The sequence below is a fragment of the Panthera pardus genome, unplaced genomic scaffold, assembly GCF_024362965.1.
Source record: "Panthera pardus isolate Hobbes unplaced genomic scaffold, ASM2436296v1 HiC_scaffold_27, whole genome shotgun sequence".
NCBI lineage: Eukaryota > Metazoa > Chordata > Mammalia > Carnivora > Felidae > Panthera > Panthera pardus.
In genome coordinates, this window is record NW_026526843.1 from 30,485,586 (window position 1) to 30,501,396 (window position 15,811).

Sequence of the window (15,811 nt, forward strand, 5' to 3'; positions counted from 1 at the left end):
TTCAGACAGAAGGGAGCAGGAGAGGCTGGAGTAGTCAAGTATGCTTCAGCGCTCTGACAAGCTGACTCCGCCGTAAATCCAAGCCTCACCTTCTCCCCACTTGGAAGCCCTTTGCTCTTTCCCTTTGCAGCACGGTATGGGGACACCACTCTCTGGTACGGATAATGGTGATTCTATTTCGGCAAACAGATTCACCTGCAGATGCCCAGAGACGCTCCGGTCAGCTGCGGACCCGGCCAGTCCCTCTGGAGTTACAGCCTGTCAACAGTGGCTTATTTTAGTAAGTATTTTGAAACTCCCACGATGAGCCAAAACAACTGGACCAAAGCATGTGCCCACGTGCGAGATGCCGGGGTCCTTTAAAAGCCAATACGAAACACTCGGGCTCCAACCTCCGAAATGCGAATGCGAATGCACACGCCCCCCGCCCCCCCCCCCCAACCCCCCACCAGCCACGGCCCGGCCCCTGTGGTCTTGCGGCGCCACCTCATGGAAACTACACTCCTCGGGGGCCAGGGTATTTGAATCTGGGCAAAATTTCCCAATTTTGTTGTTGTTGTTGTTTTGGTTTCCTAAATGTATTTGTTTAAATTTGTTTAAATTCAAGTTAGGCTTCGGGAGTAGAATTTAGCGATTCATCACTCACACAGAAGCCCCGGTGCTCATCCCAACGAGCGCCCTCCTTAAGGCCCGTTGCCCGTTTAGCCCATCCCCCACCCACGTCCCTCCAGCAACGCTTCGTTTGTTCTCTGTATTTAAGCCTCTTATGGTTTGCCTCCGTCAAATTTAATAAACGAACCCCCACCGTGCCTGTGGTCCAAACAAAAATGTTTAAGGCCCAAGTGTGTGACCTCTCCCGTAAAGCGGAAGAATGGGACGGACGCCCTGAGGTTACACCACATCCTGTTATGGCCGGTGGCCCACGGGGACCTCTAATTAGTATGTTTTGTATTAGCTTCCCAGGAGCGTAAACGTACATACGCCAACAAATACGGACTCCTCAAAGTGGAATACCTTAGTTGCCACAAACTCCAAGAAAAGGGAACGGCCATACCAGAGCCTCGAAGTATCTACCCGATCTGACCCCGGCCTCCCGCTTACGCATCTTTTCCTACTGTATTTTGGCCACCCGAGTCTCCTCTCTGTGTCTCACACAGGCCAAGCCCATTCCTGCCTCAGAGTCTTTGTACTGGCTGTTCCCCCCACCCCCAGATCTTCCCATGGCTAGCCCCTGCCCGTCATTCTGGTCTCATCTCCAATGTCATCACTTCAGATGACTGCCCAACCTCATATTCCCTCAGGCCCGCCTGTCATGCCACTACATGACCTATTTAATTATCTTCACAGCCTTCGTGCTCTGAAATCAGCTTGCTCATTTACATACTCATTTTCCAGTAGGGAGGTTTCATGGGAAAAAAAGACCTTCGCGTCAGGGTCACGTGCACATAAAACAGCGCCCGGCACGTGGTAGATATGTACTGAAAATGCGTTCAGCACATGAATCAACGAATGGCTTGAATCTGACGGCCAGTGCCACTACCATAGACCCTCAAAGCTCCCACCACGCCCTATTTCAGACGAGAAAGTTCATTACCGTCATCATCAGGTGACAAATCTAAGAGCTGCATTTCACTGACGTTTCAGTATATTACCCTGTAAGAAACTCGAGTGACAGAAAAATAGCCAAGTTACGTCAACTAGCTAAGAAAAACTTACGTAGAAAATATCATGCGTCTCTGTTTGGCTGTTGTTGACTTCTACTTGATAAGATAAGCATCTGCTATAAAAATTCTGTGGATTCTTCCATTGCACGTACAAGTTACCATTTTGGAAGAAGAGCCGTTTAATATGTGGGGGATCAGGTTTCACTGAAAGACAGAAATAGCAGCATACAGATTAGCTTCCAGGGTTCATTTTGATGAGGTTCATCCACGGGTAGAGATAATGAAGGTCACAATGAATGCAGAAAGCTTATTTTCAGCTGCCTAGCCAAATGGATCTAACGAACATCTTCGGGGTGTCTGGAAGATGACGTGAACTCTGACCTGCATCCGGTTAGAACACGGATGGGGCATAATCAGGACATCTAGCTGTGACAGAGAATAAAGAAAAGAAGCCCTTAGGTCCACATGTGCATCCACCTAATGGATAACGGGGGGCACCGGGCACAAGGGGTGTCCCCAGGCGCCACTCACTTGCGCAAAGACCCCAATTAAAACATCAGCCTAGTCTCTGTCACACGCCACGGCACGGATGAACCTCAAGGACCGAGAAATAAGTGAAATAAGTGAAATACGCCCATCACAAACACTGTAGGATTCCACCCAGAAGAGGTACCTAAAGGAGTCAAAATCATAGAAAATAGAAAGCTGGTTACCAAGGGCTGGGGGAGGGGAAATCAGTGTTTAGTGGGCATCGAGTTTCAGGTCTAAAAAGATCTGAGAAAGTTCTAGAGATCCGTTGCATGCCAATGTGAATATACTTGACACCTCTGAACCGTATAGTCAAAAACGGTTACGACGGGAGGGGTGCCTGGGTGGCTGAGTCAGTTAACAGACCGACTATTGCTTTCAGCTCAGGTCATAATCTCACGGTTCATGGGTTCGAGCCCTGAATCCGGCTCTATGCTGATGGTTCGGGGCCTGCTTGGGATTCTCTCTCTGCCCTCCCCCCACACTTACTTTCTCTCTCTCTCTTTCTCTCTCTCTCTCTCTCAAAATAAATAAACTTTAAAAGCAAGTATTTTTAAAAAATGGTTACGATGGGAAATTTAATGTTATATGATTATAGCCACAATTAAAAATAAAGTAAAAAAAGGGGGCATCTGGGTGGCTCAGTTGGTTGAGTGTCCGACTTTGGCTCAGGTCATGATCTTGTGGTTCACAAGTTCGAGCCCCACGTCAGGCTCTGTGCTGACAACTCAGAGCCTGGAGCCTGCTTTGGATTCTGTGTCTCCCTCTCTCTCTGCCCCTTCCCTGCTCATGCTCTCTCTCTCTCTCTCTCTCTCTCTCTCTCTAAAATAAACATTAAATTTTTTTTTAAATAAAGTAAAAAAATTAGCCTAGTCCATTTACTTTTTAATGAGTCAACTATGCTTAAGACTAAGCAACAGAAAAGAATTCGGATGAGGGGGCGCCTGGGTGGCTCAGTCAGTTTAGAGTCCGACTCCTGATTTCAGCTCGGGTCACGATCTCACAGTTCATGAGCTTGAGCCCCACATCAGGCTCCACGCTGACAGTGCGGAGCCTGCTTGGGATTCTCTCTGCCTCCTTCTATCTCTTTGCCCCTCCCCCACTTGCACGTGCTTTCTCTCTCTCTCAAAAATAAAAAGAAGAAGAAGACGACGACGACAAAGAAGAAGAAGAAGAAGAGGAGTTGGAAGAGAATGGACAATGACAGAAAACAACTTGAAGCGGAGGATCTCCCTTTTTGGCACCACTAATCTCTAGGAAGAAGGGTAGGAAAACGAGCTTTGAAAGGTCCATGAAGGACAGTCGGCCAAGCGAGGGGCAGGACAGAGAAGGGCTCAGATTATCCCACTTGGCAGGTTACCATGACCTCACTCCCCTGGCCTTCGGTCCACTAGTAGAATTCACTTCCACGACTATCTGAAGGAGTGGTAAATAGTGTTCCAGTCGCAGACTTGGGAACCTGGTCAGTGCATGGTTATCTGCTGATATATTTTCTGTATCTCTCTCAGCCAGAATCTGAGCTCCCTGTTGGGACCTTGCAACACATAAATACACATGATGCTTACGGTAGCCTGCTTTAGGGGCTTACAGAACACGTATATACCTCACATCATTTGGAACTCATGACAATCCTTTGAGGTCAGAGGGACTCTCCAGGAAACGCTGAAAGAGAGTGTATATGCTTTGTCCGATGTGAAGACCTAGGACCTCAAGCAGACATTTTGTTTTCACCTCGAGGCCTCTTTCTAACGGGCCAACACTCGGCTGCTTTGGTTGTTCTGACTGGTGGCTGCCTGTGCTGCCCAGCACATCAGCTGGTTTGAGTATCACTTCTGGTCACTCCTCCTCCAGTCCAGTCCTTTTTTCAACTAAGAGACTCTCAAGTATCATAAGTAAAAGAAGAGATTTTTTTTTTTTACGTTTATTTATTTTGAAATGGGGGGGTGGAGAGGGGCAGAGAGAGAGAGAGAGAGAGAGAGGGAGAGAGAAAATCTCAAGCTGACAGTGCAGAGCCCGACACGGGGCTCGATCCCACGAACTGCGAGATCACGACTCGAGCCGAAAGCAAGAGTTGGACACTTAATGGACTGCGCCACCCAGGTACCCCTAGAAGAGAACGGATCTTAAAAGACAGAGAGCCTGTATCCGATCTCGGTTCTACAGCTAACTGTGTGTTCTAAGTCTGAACACACTCAGAAGCAAATAAGAACAAAACATGTGACACACGGGCTCAAGAACCATTAGAACTTGCAAGCCTGCTTCTTTTAAAAAAACTCAAATAAAGGTATACATAAATGCAATCCTTTTTTCTGGGAAAATCCTAAAACCAGAATCGTCACTTTTTAGTATCTGTATTGATTGTTCAAAAGACGTAATGCTTTTTATCCACACTGTCGTACAGGACTTCTAAAACTTACCATGAGAAGTTAAAGGCACTATATTGAAGGATGGTCTAATTTTCCCCGCATTATCCTTGACCACTATTTGGACGCTGTGTTGTTCAAAACTGGAATCCTTCAAATTAGTCAAAGCAAAGGAACAACCAATGTGTTGACCTTCTCTATAGATGTTTTCACATTGAAGAATTTTTCCCAGGCTGCTGTGCCTGCAAGATATAAGGAGACAACCTTCTGGATTATTTGTAACAAGGTATTCAGGAAACAAAGGCAGACATTTGTTTGCTTTTCAGTGACTGAAGAGGACCATGAAAAGCAGTATTTGCAATATGGAAAGATAGCTTTTCCTAAAACCCTGTTTTATAATGTGGCTCTGTTTCATACTCTAGGAGGAAACGAAGGTTCCTTTTCGATGAACACTTGTTTGTTTTTTTAAGTAAGCTCTACACTCAACGTAGGGCTCGAACTCACAACCCCGACATCAAGAGTCACATGCTCTACCGACTGAAGCAGCCAGGCGCCCCGACCCCTGCTACTTTCAATAGCTATGGAGCCCTGCCTCCTTTCCCTCGTCTGTATGAGGGATGTTCCGAGGCCAGGATGAGAAGTTGTATGCTTCTTGAAAATGTCTCACGTGCTGAATTCCGTGGCTCTCCTCTGGCCCTTCTGTCTGCCTGCCTTGTTTTCTTGGCTTCTCCTCCCCCTTCTCTCTTCTCAGAGGGTTCACATCCAGTCCTCGGCCCTGTGCACATTCCTTTCTACTGCTTACGCCCTCATCCATCTTTCCCTGGTTTACCATTTCAATTCCTCAACTAGAATTTCTACACTGGGGATTCCTTGGAGCCAGTCCCAGATTTTTAACTGCTCCATTTGTGTGTTCCACTCTGGCGTCAAAGCCAACGTCCTTATGCCCTCTCTTCCCTGCTAAATTGCCTTTCTTCTAACCTTCCCCGTTCCCATCAGTCAGAGCTCGTTTTCTCTGGGCTCCTAGATTACAGCCTTTGAAATCACCCTTTCCCCCCTCCGTCCCCCCCTCTTTTCCCTATATTCTATCACCAAATTCTGTCATTTCTTCCTCCACAAAGCTTCTTGGAGTCTCTCCTGCGACATTCCTGTGACCCTCACCTTGTCTCACGCCCTAATCACTTCAGGCTTCCTGCCTTTTTCAGACTGACCCCCCTGACCTTTGTCATTAGTGCCTTCCAATCACTGCCAGGTGAACGTTCCAGAATACAGTGGTTTTCTAAGTGTCTTACTCCACCACGTAGCTTTCAGTGCCTTTGAAACCAGGTCTGCTGGCGTCTCATTTCCCATTTCGAACCTCTACACATACCTTTCCCCATTGATCACCAGCATCTAGCACAGCGCAGGCACACAGAAGGCACTCATTACACTTTTCTGTCTAGGCTATCCAAGGATTCTCTCTTGTACTACCTGGCAGAAGACAGAGTCAAGCCTTACGTCAGCCACAATGGGAGTCGTGCAAAGGTTTCCACAGAAAGGAAGACAGATTTAAAAACGAACCAGGAGTAACGAGTCCCAAACTCTTGACTTGTTACCTCAGAATCACCTACAGCCGTATACAATGAAGATTCCTCAAGCCCTCTCCTGAGATTCCTACTTAGCGGGTGTGGCCCAGGGCCCAGGAGTGAGCACTTTGACAGCATGTCTCCAGGGGATTCTGCTGCAAATCAGGTTTTATAAAACTCAGATCCACTCTCATAAATAGAGTCAACTGATCTTTGACAAGGGAGTAAAAGCACTACAACGGGGGCAAAGACAGTCTCTTCAGCAAACGGTGCTGGAACAACAAGATGTCCACGTGCCAAGAAGCGAATCCTGACCCGCTCCTTACGCCATTCACGAAACCAACCTCACGATGGATCACAAACCTAAATGTAAGGTGCAAACTTACAAAACTCTTAGGAGATGACACTGGGGAAAACCTAGATGAGCTGGGGTGTGGCGGCGACTTTTTGGATATAACACCAAAGATGTGATCTATATAAAAGAAATAATCAATCACCTAGATTTCACTCAAATTAAAAATTGCTGGGGCACCTAGGTGGCTCAGTCGCTTAAGCGTCTGACTTTGGTTCAGGTCATGATCTCACAGTTCCTGAGTCTGAGCCCCACGCTGGGCTCTGTGCTGACAGCTCAGAGCCTGGAGCCTGCTCGCACTCTGTCTGTCTCTCTCACAAAAATAAACAAACATCAAAAAAAAAATTTCTGCCCTGTAAAAATGAATAGCAAGAGAGTAAGAAAAAGAAGCCACAGACTCGGAGAAAATGTTTGCAAAAGACATGTCTATCTTATAAAGGATAGTTCTCTAAAATATGCAAAGAATTCAGGGTGCCTGACTGGCTCCATCAGAAGAGCATGTGACTCTTGATCTCGGGGTCATGAGTTTGAGCCCCCATGTTGGGTGTAGAGGTTACTTAAATAAAAACTAAATAAATTAAAAAAAAATATATACATATATACAAAGAATTTTTTTGAGAGAGAGAGAAAGAGAGAAAGAGAGAGTGCAAGCAGGGGAGAGGGGGCAGAGGGAGAGAGAGAAAAGATCTTCAGCGGGCTTCCCGCTCATGGAGCCTGATGCAGGGCTTGATCCCATGACCCTGGGATCATGCCCTGAGCCAAAATCAGGAGTTGGACATTCAAGCAACTGAGCCACCCAGGCGCCCCAAGAGTTCTTAAGATAATAAGAAAACAACCCAGTTACAAAATGAGCTAAAGACTTTCATAGGCACCGCACCAAAGAAGATTTAACAGATGGCAAAGAAGCCTATGGAAAGACGTCCCACATCATATGTCATCTGGGAAATGCAAATTAAAGCAACAAGATATCACTACACACCTATTAGCATGGCCAAAATCCGGAGCACTGACAACATCAAACGCTGGGGATGGTATGGAGCAATAGGAACTCTCATTCACTGCTGGGGGGAATGCAAAATGGTACAGCCGCTTTGGGACACAGTTTGGTGGCTTCGTCCAAAACTAAACCTACTCTTCCTATGTGGTCAGCAACTGTGCTCCTTGGTATTTACCTAAAGGAGTCGAAAACGTACGTCAGTGCAAAACATTGCACACAAACGTTTATAGCAGCTTTATTCATAACTGCCAGAATTCAGAAGCAACTAAGACACCCTTCAGCAGGCGAACGGAGAAATAAACCGCGGTGCATCCGCACGACGGGATGTTATTCAGCATGAAAAAAAAAAAGAGGTATCACGCCATGAAAAGGCATGGAGGAAACTTAAATGTGTATTAACTAAGTGAAAGAAGCCAATGTGAAAAGGCTACATGCCGTATGATTCCAACTCTACGACATCCTGGAAAAGGCACAATTACGGAGACAATGAAAAGATCAGCGGCTGCAGGCGTTGTAGAGGGAAAGATGAATAAACAGGCAGAGGACGGGGGATTTTTTTAGGACAATGAAAATACTCTGCATGATATTATAACGATAGATACATGTCATGATACATTTGTCCGAACCCACAGAATATACAACACCAAAAGTGAGCCTGAAGGTAAAGTATGGACTTTGAGTGATCAGGATGTATCAGTGCAGGTTCGTCAACTGTAACAAACATGTATCTCTCTGATGGGGGGGGAGGGGACGGATGTTGATGATGGGGGAGGTTATGAATTGTGAGGGCAGCGGGTATTTGGAAAATCTCTATCTTCCCCTCAACTTGGTTACAAGCCTAAAACTTCTCTACAAAAAAAAAAAAAAAAAAAAAAAAGTCTTTAAAAACAAATCCCCAAACTCAGATCTAATGTATTTTATTCCCTCAAACGCTATGCAAAGAAATATTTAAATACCTAAAATGCTCTTGCCCCTTAAGAGACAGTACATAAAGTTTTTCTCCTGGTCATAGGCCTCTGTAGTTCATGAATGAACACAGCCTTAAAAACTACGTTAGTGCCGTGGCTAGTTTTTAGCTCAGACAGGCCTGGAATGTTTTCTGCCCACACCCAGAAACAGAAACTGAAGAAACTTATGAGACTTTTGTTACATAACTAAAAAAAAAAATATATATATATATATATATATATATATGCAGAAAATTAATTTTTTTTCATCTCATGAAAGGAACTTCTCTAGTGGTTAATCTTTAAGATTCTCTTCTCACTTCTGTACCCCAATTGTTTCGCATACTCTCATGGATCCCAGATAGGAAATTAAAAAAAAAAAAATCGGTTGTAATTTAGAAAAAAGAACAAAAGGGGAAATATTGGCTTTCGAATAGACAACTTTTGGGGACTTCTTGTGAAATATCAGATAAGAACCTGAGCCAGAAGGCACTCAGGTGCTTCCTGCTAAAATTCACACACGGAAACTCTCCATGGACTCACACTATAGGGATAAGGAGGAAATGGACAAATTTAAAGACTATTTCCCCAACTCTGAAGATGATTAATGTGGCACAAAATTCCCTAAAATTCACTGGCAGAGCTAGTCTGTAGCTATTGAGGTCAGGCTCCGTGTAATGCCAGACTAGCCCTGCAGGACCCGAAGTCACAGCCCTGGAGTTTCAAAGTGATTCTCCATCTCCTAACTGGGGATTAGGGAAACCATCTCTGACTGCTTGACATGATTTAAACTGGTACCTAAACCAATTCCAAGCACTTGATAGCAAACGAGCCATGCATCTGCCTTTCTTTTGTGGTTTTGGTTGGGAAGGATCTCTCTAGGGGAGGGCAGGGGAGGAGGAGGTAAGAACTAGCTCCTGATTCTTCCAAGTGGTGGAAGAAGCCAGCAGTGTGTACTGGCTACACCTGCAAGGGAGCGCGGATGAATAATAAAAACACAATGTAGCTCCCGCAGATGAATAATAAAAACACCATGTAGCTCCCTCGCACGGAGTGCTCACTCGGTGTGTGTTAGCAGTGAGGTACAGCTCCAAACGCTTTTCACACAGTAACAGCCCTTACAACAACCTTAAGAGGCAGCACTAGTGTGACTGTGCCCATTTAACAGATTATAAAACTGAGGCTCAGAGACAGGGGGCCTGCCCCAAATCACACTGCTAGCATAGAAGAGGGCTAAGATTTAAACCCAGGCAGTGTGGCTCCAGAAAAGAATAAGCTGCGGGGTGCTGAGGGCAGAAGGATATAGACTCTGTACCAGCACTGTCCAACAGAATTTCCCGGGATTATGGAAATGTTCGCTATCTGTGCTGTCCAAGGCAGGAGCCACTAGCCACGTGGGAAACTGACTAGTAAGACTGAGCAACTGAAGTTTTCATTCGACAGGTCTTTAATTAATTTAAATTGGTATGTAAATAGTCACAGGTGAGTTGTGGCTTCCGTGTTAGCACAGGTCACATATACTGGAGAAGGAGTCCACTCTGATGACCCATGGTGGGAATACGTATAACAAGAGTGGTATCCCTGATACCTGTCCCCTCAGGTACCAGTCAACCACCACTCTCTTCAGATGGCTTCCTGAGCCACCTCCTAGGGTTGTAGATTATACTCTGCACAGAGGCGGCAACTGAGGGCTGAGAGCCAGCCCAAGCACTCTCTGCTGCCGGCTTTGGCAAGATGCTGCAGCAGCCCAGAGGAAGGGAAACGCTTCAACCCAGAGGAAGAAGAATGCTTTTTCAAAATCGGTGGGTCCAATTTTTTGTAATTTATTCACCCAGAGGGGGTGCTGGTTTTGCAGTCTGCAAGAAGACTTGTTTTGTGCCAGTGCATGCCTCAAGGCACTTCCCGCTCTTCCTCTTATAGGAACTCCCAGGACAGGGGCGCCTGGGTGGCTCAGTCGGTTAAGCGTCCGACTCTTCCTTTCGGCTCAGGTCACGATCTCAGTTTCATGAGTTCGAGCCCTAGGTCGGGCTCTGCACTGGCAGCGAGGAGCCCACTTGGGATTCCTCTCTCTCTCTCCCTCTCTCTCTCTTTCTGCCCCTCCACTGCTCTCTCTCAAAATAAATAAACTTAAAAAAAAAAAAACCTTAAAAAAAAAAGAACCCCTAGGATGTGGCCTCCGTTAACCTCTAGCACACCTTGACTCCTATAACCCAGTTATAACTGGGCTTCCTGCACTGTGCTTCCTGCACAGTCGGCCATGGAATGAGATACAGCTTTAAGACTTTTCCTTCCTTCCTCTGAACCTTCTATAGACACAGACTCTTTTAAGGTTTTCCCTGTGATTTTTCCCATAACAACTCCTGGGAAAGCAAGGAGTTAACAGCATAAGAAACACAAGGATGCTACCAACTTCTAAGACTGTAGTAACAGCTCTCCCCAGATTGCACTGCAACATTGTCAGAGGCAGTCTTTCTTTCTTTTTTTTCTTTTCTTTTCTTTCTTTCCTTCTTTCTTTCTTTCTTTCCTTCCTTTCCTTCTCTTTCCTTCCTTCTTTCTTTCCTTTCTTTCTTTCCTTCCTTGTTTCTTTCTTTCCCTTCTTTCTTTCCCTCTTTCTTTCCTTTCTTTCTTTCCTTTTCTTTCTTTCTCTCTCTTTCTCTTTCTTTTCTTTCTTTCTTTTCTTTTCTTTTCTTTTCTTTTCTTTCTTTTCTTTCTCCCGTGCATGGAGCCTAATGCAGGGCTTAAACTCACAACCCTGAGATCAAGACCTGAAGTTGAGATCAAGAGTCGGATGCTTAACTGACTGAGCCACCCAGGTGCCCCGCAGGCTTAGTTCTCTGACCCCTTCGCTAGCAATTCTTTGGGGAGTCCGATCTACTCAATGCTTGTCTCTTTTAACTCCTGAACTAAAATGCTCCTGGAGTTGCTTACCCGTCCTAAGCCTTCCTGCCAATCCCAAATGTTCTCTAAGCTTCCTTGGATGGTACCACGCATTTAAAACTTATTTCTGGAGCACCTGCCATGTGTCAGCCACTGAGGGTAACAAAACACAGCCGCTCTCAAGGGAGATAAGTAAACAGGAAGTGACAACACATTGTGCTGAGTTCTATGTCGCAGGAAAATGCAAGGTACCATGGGACATGACGACTCGGCACATATCTAGACTTCGGAGGCCAAGGGAGGCTTTCTGTGAAGGAAGCGGTGTGTTAGCTGAGATTAGGGCAAAGCAGAGGGGAAAGGACAAAGGCTGGGCTGGGAGGGGATGCAGGGTGCTTCCCCTGTTGTGCTGGAGTGTCTGAAGGGTCTGTTTGAGGAACCGAAAGGAGCTCGGCCCAGGCCAGCAGGCAGGATGCAAGAGGCTGGAGGTGCGCAGGGGAGAGAGGAGGCTGAGGCCAGGAAGGAGCGCGGTCAGAAAGGGCTTTGTCCGTAGTGCTGAGGAGTGTGGGCCTTATGGCAAAGCCACCGGGCCGCCGCTGCCGGGCTTTTTTTTTTTTTTTTAATTTTTTTTTAACGTTTATTTATTTTTGAGACAGAGAGAGACAGAGCATGAACAGGGGAGGGGCAGAGAGAGAGAGGGAGACACAGAATCAGAAGCAGGCTCCAGGCTCTGAGCCATCAGCCCAGAGCCCGACGCGGGGCTCTAACTCACGGACCGTGAGATCGTGACCTGAGCTGAAGTCGGATGCTTAACCGACTGAGCCACCCAGGCGCCCCTGCCGGGCTTTGATGAAAGCAGAAACGAGTGCCACAAGCGGGCAAGTAAAACTACAATGCCTCACACGAGAACTGTTGATCTCGGAGGAAAGAAAGACACCCTCAAGACTGAACCACACCGCATCAGTGCCATCTGGCCTCACATGCAGTGCTTCTCAACGCTGTCAGGAGTGCCCTGTGAGCCGGCAGGGGTGGGGAGGGGGGAGGTGAATGCAAGTCCCCAGGGCCTCCCTGGAAGGTCCTGGCCAAACGGTCCTGTGATTTTCTGCATTCTAGTCCACGAGACACAGAGTGCCCGGAGATACCAAAAATAGTTCCCATCAAGTCATCGGGCCAAATGGACATTCCGGGAGCCAGCCCCGTGTTTATGCTATAGTTTCAGAAGTCCCGGACACGGCCCTCCACACCCCATTGTGTCAGAAGCAGTCTGAATGAAGGACCGAAAGGGGGACAGGGCCATGTGGAGAGCACACAGCCAATGCAAGATCTCCGGCGTCCGTAGCCTGGTATCACAGTGACTAAACACACCCCTTCCTGAACACTCCTCCCCAGAGCCCGGCCCCGGAGAGCCCCCCACCATCTGTGCAGTCCACCCCCTTCATCAAAGCCTCCCCAGCCTTGCTCCGCTGCCACCCCAAGATCCACACTAGCTTCTAAAATGAGTTTGTGCCTCCGCTAGCCTTCATCATACACGTATTTTTATACACGTAACTGCGCCGGGTGATGTCTCCCCCTCCACATCTCAAACTTCACGAGCAAAGAGCCACGTTTCTTATCTCCGCTGCCTATTCAGTGCTGTAGCCACAATGTGTGCCAAATAAAGTTTTATTGCACTGAACTGTTTAACCTGGTCCTTTCTGCCTTGTTCTGTTGCTAATAATTCTAGGCTCTAAAGGAAAGGAAGTGCTTAAAGTTGAATTTAGAAATTTAACAAATTTTGCAGATGTGCTCACAAACTTCAGATAGAGGTTATTTTGGGGGGAGCTAACCTACTTTTTTTTTTAAAGCTGTTTTCCGGGCACCTGGGTGGTTCAGTCAGTTGAGCGTCCGACTCTTGATTTCCGCCCCTGGCCGTGGGATCAGGCCTGGGTCCGGCTCCACGCCGAGTGTGGAGCTTGCTTAAGATTCTCCCTTTTGTTCTCTGCCCCTCTCCCCCACCACTCACACTCTCTCTCTAAAGACAAAAACAGGGGCGCCTGGGTGGCTCAGTCGGTTGGGCGGCCGACTTCGGCTCAGGTCATGATCTCGCGGTCCGTGAGTTCAAGCCCCCCGTCGGGCTCTGTGCTGACCGCTCAGGGCCTGGAGCCTGCTTCGGATTCTGTGTCTCCCTCTCTCTGACCCTCCCCCATTCATGTTCTGTCTCTGTCTCAAAAATAAATAAATGTTAAAAAAAAATTATAAAGACAAAAACAAACAAAAATTGTTGTTTTCTTATTGCTTCCTTAATTTTTTTTTTATCGACGTATACTTTACATACAATGTTACAATAGTTTCAGGTGTTGAGCCAACCTATTTTTTATCCCTGGGCATGATATCATTTTCCTTTTGAAAGGTAGACACCCATCATTCACACATTGCTGGTAGGAATGCAAACTGGTACAGCCACTCTAGAAAATAGTTTGGCAGTTTTTATAACACCAAATATGTAATTACCATATGACCCAGCAATTGCACTCTTGGGCATTTACTCCAGAGATACAAAAAGTTGTGTTCACATAAAAACGTGAGCATGAGAATTTATAGCAGTTTTATTCATAACTGCAAAAAATTAGAAACGATGGAGATATCCTTCAAGGAATAAATGTTTAAACAAACTGGCACCTCCATACCATGAAATTTAAAAAAATGAACTACTGATACACAAAACAATTTGGAGGGACCTCAAGGGTATTATGCAGAGTTTAAAAAAAAAAGTCACCCTCAAACAGTCATATGCTCTAAGAGTCTATTCCAGTAACATTCTTTTTTTTTAACGTTTATTTATTGATTTTGAGAGAGAAAGAATGAGCGGGGGAGGGGCAGAGAGAGAGAGAGGGAAAGAGAATCTCAAGCAGGCTCCACGCTTTCAGCGCAGAGCCCGACGTGGAGCTCGGTCTCACAAACCGTGAGATCATGAGCTGAGCCAAAACCAAGAGTTGGACGTCCAACCAACTGAGCCACCCAGGCGCCTCTATTCCAGTAACATTCTTGAAATGACAAAATTATAGAGATAGAGAACAGATTAGTAGTTGCCAGAGGTCAGAGACTTGGGGGAAAGTAATGCAGGGTGAGGGGGTGCAGAAAGGAGTAGGGTATGGCTATACAATGGCAACTCAGGGGATCCTTGTGGTTATGGAACTATTCTATATTTACACATGTGATAAAATTGCATAGGACTACACACACACACACACACACACACACACACGGTTGCATGTGACACAGGTGAAATTTGAATTAGGTGGGTGGGTTGTACCCACAGCAACTTTCTGGGTTTGATATTGCATTCTGCTTACAGACAGATAAACGGTACACTGGGATCTCCCTGTGCGTTTTTTTTGCAACATCCTCGGGATCTACAATTTTTAAAGATATTTTTAGAAAGTAGACACCAAAAGCAGATGCATTTTCTACTGAAGCATACTGCCCCCCTCTTGGGTCTGTGAAAAGAATAGCAATAAAGAAGATGTGATTGTTGGGGCACCTGGGTGGCTCAGTCGGTTAAGCGTCCGACTTCGGCTCAGGTCATGACCTCACGGTCCGCGAGTTTGAGCCCCACGTCGGGCTCTGTGCCGACAGCTCAGAGCCTGGAGCCTGCTTCAGATTCTGTGTCTCCCTCTCTCTCTGCCCCTCCCCTGTTCATGCTCTGTCTCTCTCTGTCTCAAAAATAAATAAACATTAAAAAAATTTTTTTTAAAAAGATGTGATTGTTGAATCACTGTGTTGTACACCTGAAGCTAATAGAACATTGTAGAACATTGTATTTTAATTATACCTCAATTAAAAACAATGATAAATGAAGCCAAAAAAACAGGTTGTTCTTTTTCAGTTTTGGTTTTTTGTTTGTTTTAAATGTTTATGTATTTATTTTGGGTGAGACAGAGTACAAATGGGGGAAGGGCAAGAGAGGGATGCAAAGAGAGAGACGGATAGAGAGAGAGAGAGAGAGAGAGAGAGAGAGAGAGAGAGAGAGAGAATCCCAAGCAGACTGTATGTTGTCAGCACAGAGCCCGACGTGGGGCTCGAACTCACGAACCGTGAGATCGTGATGTGGGCCGAGATCAAGAGTCGGACGCTCGACCGACTGAGCCACCCAGGGGCCCCTCGGTTTCGGTTTTTAATTAGGTTAGAGCCCAGTGCTCTCCAAACAAAAGCGATCCATTCCTCCCCCGCAAGTCTCCTGCGCACACTCACCAGTAGTAGAGAGTATAGTTGGTGTCGGGACTTGTGTTCCTTCCAGGGAGCCAAGTACACTTCATGTAGCTCAGGTTGTGCCAAACGCATTGGAGCTCAGTCACAGCAGACTCAGGATCACCTGCAATATCCAGCCAAGGGTTTAGGCTCCTTCTTTCCCCGCCAGGCAAACCTGCCAATCCCTCTGGGGCATGGGGGACGGTGAGAGTGTCTTCCCAGAAAGCCAATCCCTAATCTCTCATGCCATTTTACCCACAAGGCACCCAGGATGGAGAAAACCCAAATCTGACTCGC

At 46.4% G+C, this 15,811-nt stretch overlaps 1 protein-coding gene and 1 long non-coding RNA gene across 3 annotated transcripts in view; one reads left to right on the top strand and one right to left on the bottom strand.

The window, feature by feature from the left end:
* The window catches only part of IL13RA1 (interleukin 13 receptor subunit alpha 1), a 76,119-nt gene that overhangs the window by 43,948 nt on the left and 16,360 nt on the right, over window positions 1-15,811 (bottom strand). For both annotated transcript variants that reach the window (XM_053892120.1, XM_019421895.2), the window contains exons 4-6: window positions 15,518-15,638; window positions 4,610-4,797; window positions 1,717-1,868 (exon numbers count right to left, since the gene is read on the bottom strand). In XM_053892120.1, the coding sequence (XP_053748095.1) occupies window positions 1,717-1,868; window positions 4,610-4,797; window positions 15,518-15,638 (461 nt within the window). The remainder of the gene's footprint in view (window positions 1-1,716; window positions 1,869-4,609; window positions 4,798-15,517; window positions 15,639-15,811) is intronic.
* LOC109250783 (uncharacterized) lies at window positions 11,529-12,962 on the top strand. Its single transcript, XR_002073186.2, has 2 exons — window positions 11,529-12,301; window positions 12,401-12,962. It is a non-coding gene; the product is annotated as an uncharacterized LOC109250783 (long non-coding RNA).